The sequence below is a fragment of the Polypterus senegalus genome, chromosome 16 (assembly GCF_016835505.1).
Source record: "Polypterus senegalus isolate Bchr_013 chromosome 16, ASM1683550v1, whole genome shotgun sequence".
Classification (NCBI taxonomy): Eukaryota; Metazoa; Chordata; class Cladistia; order Polypteriformes; family Polypteridae; genus Polypterus; species Polypterus senegalus.
This window is the reverse complement of record NC_053169.1, coordinates 97,419,538-97,427,061: the sequence shown is the minus strand read 5'-3', so window position 1 is coordinate 97,427,061 and position 7,524 is coordinate 97,419,538. Positions and strand designations below refer to the sequence as shown.

The window sequence follows — 7,524 nt, the reverse complement described above, 5'->3', positions numbered from 1 at the left end:
GGAATCGCCCGACTTCTAAGAAGCACCTTAACAGAAAGCAGATTTCTGCTCTTTCAACATGCTGTTAACACAGCCGACTGCTCAGGTTTTCACAACTTTACTTCCCGTTTTGTCCGAGTGTGTCTCATGACTTTTACTGGGCATTCCAGTTTCACTTCCCGTTTATTTGAAGTCTGCAGAAAACTCCTCTGTGACGTGCTGTTAGCCATTAATGAAAAAAATGGATAAACTAATTTACCTGCCAGAAGATGGTTAGGGGGTCACGTCTAACTAACAGCAGTCATACCACCTGAACTTCAGAAGAGGTCATCCACCTGACGCTAAGCACATGTAGACCAGACCAGTACTTGAATGGAAGAAGCTTGGGTTGCTGCTGGAAGAAGGTGTTGGTGAAGTCAGCAGGGGTCTGAGTGTAGATCCCGATGCCCCAGTGTACTGACAGGGGGACATAATGCTGTAAAAATGGCGCGTCTTTCGGATCTGACGTAAAACCGAGGTGCTGACTCTCTGTGGTCATAAAAGATCCTTCATAAAGAGTAGGGTGCATCTCAATATCCTGGCTAAATTACCCACCACAGCCTAGTCCTTCTAGCCCCCTAATCATCCCCTGTCTCTAACTGGCTAACTGTCTCACTGTCTGCAAAGTGTGAGACCAGTGCAATGTTGAGATCTCAGCATAGACATAGACCTTAGAGTTTTTTCAGGCTAGATTGTCCATCACAGGCCTTGTCCATTCTGGCCCCCTAATCACCTACCGTACCCCACCCCCCCATCTCTAATTGACTATCTCTCTCACCCATTCACCACCTGACAGCTAATGTGTGGTGAGTGTATTGGCACAAAAATGGCCGCCATCACATCATCCAGGTGGATGCTACACTTCGTGGTGGATGAAGTGGCGGCCCCACTCACTATGCAAGCCCTTTAAGTAGTGAAAAACGCACCATATAAATGTAAAACAAATTATTATTATTATTATTATTATTATTATTACTGCTGCACTGCTTTAATGACCTTTAAAGAGGGCCTGTATGCAACATTATTATCTGAAATGATATCAAGGCACTGTGGTGGGCTGGTGCCATGCCCGGGGTTTGTTTCCTGCCAGGGACGTTCTTATGCATGCGCGAATTACACATCCACGTAGGGCCGACTTACAATTTTTTTTATTGCTGTCGGGCTGTGGGCCTGGGGCGCCTGTCATGCCCCTGCCAACTCAGCCGTCTGTGCCAGTCCTTCACACCATGTACCCACAATACACAATTTTATGGTTCTTTTCTGGACACTTTATTAGAACACCTTACAGAGTTAAGGGGGGGCTATACCCCCCAGACCCCGCCCCAATCCGGGGCCTTCACATCCGGGGCCTGCACATTTCTGAACCGTGTAGGCCCCCCAAACTGCTAAGAACAGCCCTGTTCCTGCCTTGCGTCCTGTGTTGGCTTGGATTGGCTCCAGCAGACCCCCGTGACCCTGTAGTTTAGGATATAGCGGGTTGAATAATGGATGGATGGATGGATATCAAGGCAGTGTGAAGGCACAATGGTTACCATTACTGACTCACGATTCCCAAGACCAGGGGTCTGTCCCCCCCCCAGGTCTGACCACTGACCGTAGAAGTCTGCATGTTCTCTCTTTCTTGAGCTTTCTTTGTGTAATTCCAGTTCCTCTCATTTCCAACACGCACATGTTAATAAGTTGTCCCTGTATAAGTGACTGTAGGTGGGCTGTGCGTTACATAGACAGTGTGGAGCCACTCCAACCACGACCAATGTTGTGATGGCAGCCATTCTTGTGCCAGTATGCTCACCACACATTAGCTGTCAGGTGGTGAATGGGTGAGAGAGATAGTCAATTAGAGACAGGGGGCCAGAATGGACGAGGCCTATGATAGGCCTGGATAAACCCTAAGGTCTTTGTCTATGCTAAGATCCCAGCATTGCACTGGTCTCACTCTTTGCAGACTTCCAAATGCGCACTGCAGGAAGTGGTAAAAACAAAGAAAATGCACAGAACAGGGTGCCCTGAATTAGATAAAAGCCTCAACCATACAAAATAAAACTGAAAACCAGTTTCTCCTTAAGATAACTGATACTGATTTCGAATGGCGAGAGCAGACTTTCTCGTTGCTGTTTAGCGATCTCCTCTGGCAGGTGGAAGTGCAGGTGTACGTCTGTTAAACGGTTCAGTATTTGTCCTCAGGCTGGTTACCTTGTCATCGTGTGTGTGAGCGAATGTGGCACAGCCCCAAAAATGAAATGTTACCTTGGCATCCTGTTTGTGCACAGCCGTTAAAGCATCAGGTTTACAAGTCCAACTACTGCAGGCAAAACGTAACGTGCATTTGAACTGTAGTCGTCTAAGGCCTGAGATGCCTGGCTGATTCTTTCATCTCCATTTCTATTTATTCATTTTTTTCATATTAACTAAATGTTATTATAGTGGAATAAGAAAGAATTCAGAGCCCTTTACTTTCTGTGCACTTTATTGGGTTGTAGATTTAATTTTAAATACCATTTTTGTCCCTCAATCTACACTCAACAACCCATCATGAGAGAGTGAAGACACCCCTTCAGAAGGGTTTGCAGATTGAGTTCAAATCAAAAACTGAAATCTCTCACTCATAGAAGCATTCACTTTGTAGAAGCCCCTTGTCTGCCCGTGCGCTGACAGTGACAAAACTCGGGCAGGTAGCACAGATCAGGTAGTGACATCCCCATTCAACATGGCTGCTACAGCTTTTCAGATGCCATGTTGGCCTCAAAAAAGTATGGAGGAGATCATTTAAGACACCTGCATGGTGAATTTTCAGGGAAAAATTTGTTGAACGTCGTCACAAATTCGCTGCGAGAAACACTTTTGCCAAATTTCACTGGTCCACACAAGTTATGACGTGGCTGACTCTGTTAGGTATGGCACACTTGAATGGCAAAGGCGAAAGGGTAGGAATAGAAAATGGCAGCCTCGTTGAAAACACGATAGGCCCCTTCAGCAGGAGCAGACTGGGTCTGAAAACCGGCCCGGGCATTCGTCAACGAGTGAGGTGACAAGGTACTTTCTGACAGTTTCTTGTTCTTTCTGGGCCCCAGCTTTTCTCCTCGTCTGTTTTGCTTCATCCATATTTGGCAACAGACACTGAATGGCTGAAATGAACGACAATGATGTGAGATTAAACGAGGACGAGGTCATGAGTGGGTGTTAAAAGAACTTTACTTAATTCAATGCCAAATAACTACCCATATAGGCAGTTAGGCAAACTAAAGCAAAGTAAGTATGAAACAATTATTTTCAACTCGATAATCAAACTGCTCATTTACAATGGAATGAATAATAACCGAAGTTATAATGAAAATCTCACATGGTTGAAATGTTCCATTAACTTAACGATAAACTATAAATGTTCTGTCCTAATATGAAAAATTCCTGTCCTGTGCTTTATAACTTTATTTTATCCTACTAATAATTGCAGCTGAAAATTACTAATTATCGCTCAGGCCGACAACCAGAGAGCAATTAAATACATAATCTAAACTAATTATTAGTACCAAAGAATTTAAGTACTGGATATGAGATAAAATAAATTGCAATAATGTATATGCTAACCGAAATGTAGCGGTATCGAAACAGAAATCGGCAAAAGGCAGTTTTGACCAAATTTTTCGCTGCCATGTTGTGTACTGACAACTAAAACAACTTGATGATGTAATACGGTATATTAAATAAAACTATAGAAATCGCAGTACCGGAGAGATAATGTTTAGTAGTTTAGAAAATTAATTTTAATGTCAAACAGTAACCACTACATAAAATTTATTTCATGAAACGGCCTGCCCATGACCAGACCAGAGTCCGCGGCCCACCGGGCATATATATAGTATATAAATATATACTATACTGTATATATATATCCATCCATCCCGCTATATCCCAACTACAGGGTCACAGGGGTCTGCTGGACCCAATCCCAGCCAACACAGGGTGCAAGGCAGGAAACAAACCCTGGGCAGGGTGCCAGCCCACCACAGGGCGCCCACACACCAAGCACACACACACTAGGGACAATTTAGGATCACCAATGCACCTAACCTGCATGTCTTTGGACTGTGGGAGGAAACCCACGCAGACACGAGGAGAACATGCAAACTCCATGCAGGGAGGACCTGAGAAGCGAACCCGGGAGGACCCGGGAAGCGGGAAGCAGCGCTACCCACTGCGCCACTGTGCCGCCCCATATATATATATATTTATGTTGGAAATATGGTGGCTCTGTGGCTAAGGATCTGCGCTGCTAACTGAAAGGTTGCTGGTTCAAGTCTTGCTCCTGCCAGAGGGGATCCTACTCCATTTGGCCCTCAAGCAAGCCCCTTCACCTGAAACAAAAATGCTTCAGGGGTGCTCCTCAATGACTGCTTCTTCACTCTGACCACCAAAACTCAAACAAAAAGACAATTTCCCATCCATCCATCCATCCATTCTCTTCCGCTTATCCGAGGTCGGGTCGCGGGGGCAGCAGCTTAAGCAGAGAGGCCCAGACTTCCCTCTCCCGGCCACTTCTTCCAGCTCTTCCGGGAGAATCCCAAGGCGTTCCCAGGCCAGCCGGGAGACATAGTCCCTCCAGCGTGTCCTGGGTCTTCCCCGGGCCTCCTCCCGGTTGGACGTGCCCGAACACCTCACCAGGGAGGCGTCCAGGAGGCATCCTGATCAGATGCCGAGCCACCTCATCTGACTCCTCTCGATGCGGAGGAGCAGCGGCTCTACTCTGAGCCCCTCCCGGATGACTGAGCTTCTCACCCTATCTTTAAGGGAAAGCCCAGACACCCTGCGGAGGAAACTCATTTCAGCCGCTTGTATTGCGATCTCGTTCTTTCGGTCACTACCCATAGCTCATGACCATAGGTGAGGGTAGGAGCGTAGATCGACTGGTAAATTGAGAGCTTTGCCTTACGGCTCAGCTCCTTTTCACCACGACAGACCGATGCAGAGCCGCATCACTGCGGATGCCGCACCGATCCGCCTGTCGATCTCACGCTCCATTCTTCCCTCACTCGTGAACAAGACCCCGAGATACTTGAACTCCTCCACTTGGGGCAGGATCTCTCCCCCAACCCTGAGAGGGCACTCCACCCTTTTCGGCTGAGGACCATGCTCTCGGATTTGGAGGTGCTGATTCTCATCCCAGCCGCTTCACACTCAGCTGCGAACCGATCCAGAGAGAGCTGAAGATCACGGCCTGATGAAGCAAACAGGACAACATCATCTGCAAAAAGCAGTGACCCAATCCTGAGTCCACCAAACGGACCCCTTCAACACCCTGGCTGCGCCTAGAAATTCTGTCCATAAAAGTTATGAACAGAATCGGTGACAAAGGGCAGCCCTGGCGGAGTCCAACTCTCACTGGAAGCGGGCTCGACTTACTGCGGCAATGCGGACCAAGCTCTGACACGGTTGTACAGAGACCGAACAGCTCTTATCAGGGGTCCGGTACCCCATACTCCCGAGCACCCCCACAGGATTCCCGAGGGACACGGTCGAATGCCTTTTCCAAGTCCACAAAACACATGTAGACCGGTCGGGCAAACTCCCATGCACCCTCCAGGACTCTGCTAAGGGTGAAGAGCTGGTCCACTGTTCGCGACCAGGACGAAAACCACACTGTTCCTCCTGAATCCGAGGTTCGACTATCCACGGACCCTCCTCTCCAGAACCCCGAATAGACTTTTCCAGGGAGGCTGAGGAGTGTGATCCCTCTATAGTTGGAACACACCCTCCGGTCCCCTTTTAAAGAGGGGACCACCACCCGGTCTGCCAATCCAGAGGCACTGTCCCGATGTCCATGCGATGTTGCAGAGGCGTGTCAACCAAGACAGTCCTACAACATCCAGAGCCTTAAGGAACTCGCGTATCTCATCCACCCCGGGGCCCTGCCACCAAGGAGTTTTTTGACCACCTCGGTGACTTCAGTCCCAGAGATGGGAGAGCCCACCTCAGAGTCCCCAGGCTCTGCTTCCTCATTGGAAGGCATGTTAGTGGGATTGAGGAGGTCTTGAAGTACTCCTCCCACCGACCCTAAGCGTCGAAGTCGAGGTCAGCAGCGCACCATCCCCACCATATACGGTGTTGACACTGCACTGCTTCCCCCTCCTGAGACGCCGGACGGTGGACCAGAATCTCCTCGAAGCCGTCCAAAGTCGTTCTCCATGGCCTCTCAAACTCCTCCCATGCCCGAGTTTTGCCTCAGCAACAACGAAGCCGCTCCGCTTGGCCTGCGGTACCTATCAGCTGCCTCCAGAGACCCACAGGACAAAAAGTCCTATAGGACTCCTTCTTCAGCTTGACGGCATCCCTCACGCGGTGTCCACCAACGGGTTCGGGGATTGCCGCCACGACAGGCACCGACCACCTTGCGGCCACAGCTCCGGTCAGCCGCCTCAACAATAGAGGCACGGAACATGGCCCATTCGGACTCAATGTCCCCCACCTCCCTCGGGACGTGGTTGAAGTTCTGCGGAGGTGGGAGTTGAAGCTACTTCTGACAGGGGACTCTGCCAGCCGTTCCCAGCAGACCCTCACAACACGTTTGGGCCTACCAGGTCTGACCGGCATCTTCCCCCACCATCGAAGCCAACTCACCACCAGGTGGTGATCAGTTGACAGCTCCGCCCCTCTCTTCACCCGAGTGTCCAAGACATATGGCGCAAGTCCGACGACACGACCACAAAGTCGATCATCGACCTGAGGCCTAGGGTGTCCTGGTGCCAAGTGCACATATGAACACCCTTATGCTTGAACATGGTGTTCGTTATGGACAATCCATGATGAGCACAGAAGTCCAATAACAAAACACCGCTCGGGTTCAGATCGGGGGGGCCATTCCTCCCAATCACGCCCTTCCAGGTCTCACTGTCATTGCCCACGTGAGCATTGAAGTCTCCCAGCAAAACGAGGGAATCTCCAGAAGGTATGCCCTCTAGCAACCCCTCCAGAGACTCCAAAAGGGTGGATACTCCAAACTGCTGTTGGGCATACGCACAAACAACAGTCAGGACCCTTCCCCCCCACCCGGCGGAGGGAGGCCACCCTCTCGTCCACCGGGGTAAACCCCAATGCACAGGCTCCGAGTGGGGGGCAATAAGTATGCCCACACCTGCTCGGCGCCTCTCACCGGGGGCAACTCCAGAGTGGTAGAGAGTCCAGCCCCTCTCAAGGAGATTGGTTCCAGAGTCCAAGCTGTGCGTCGAGGTGAGTCCGACTATATCTAGCCGGAACCTCTCGACCTCGCGCACTAGCTCAGGCTCCTTCCCTTCAGAGAGGTGACATTCCACGTCCCAAGAGCCAGTTTCTGTAGCCGAGGATCAGACCGCCAAGGTCCCGCCGCCACCACCCAACTCACACTGCACCCAACCTCCTTGGCCCCTCCCATAGGTGGTGAGCCCATGGGGAGGAGGACCCACGTTACCTCTTCGGGCTGTGCCCGGCCGAGCCCCATGGGTGCAGGCCCGGCCACCAGGCGCTCGCCATCGAGCC

At 50.3% G+C, this 7,524-nt stretch overlaps 1 protein-coding gene across 1 annotated transcript in view; it reads right to left on the bottom strand.

Moving 5' to 3' along the window:
- Nucleotides 1-3,112: 3,112 nt before the first annotated feature.
- Nucleotides 3,113-7,524, bottom strand: part of LOC120516418 (rho GTPase-activating protein 20-like) — a 56,369-nt gene continuing 51,957 nt past the window's right edge. Inside the window, exon 5 of the mRNA XM_039738065.1 lies at nucleotides 3,113-3,143. Within this exon, the coding sequence (XP_039593999.1) occupies nucleotides 3,113-3,143 (31 nt within the window). The remainder of the gene's footprint in view (nucleotides 3,144-7,524) is intronic.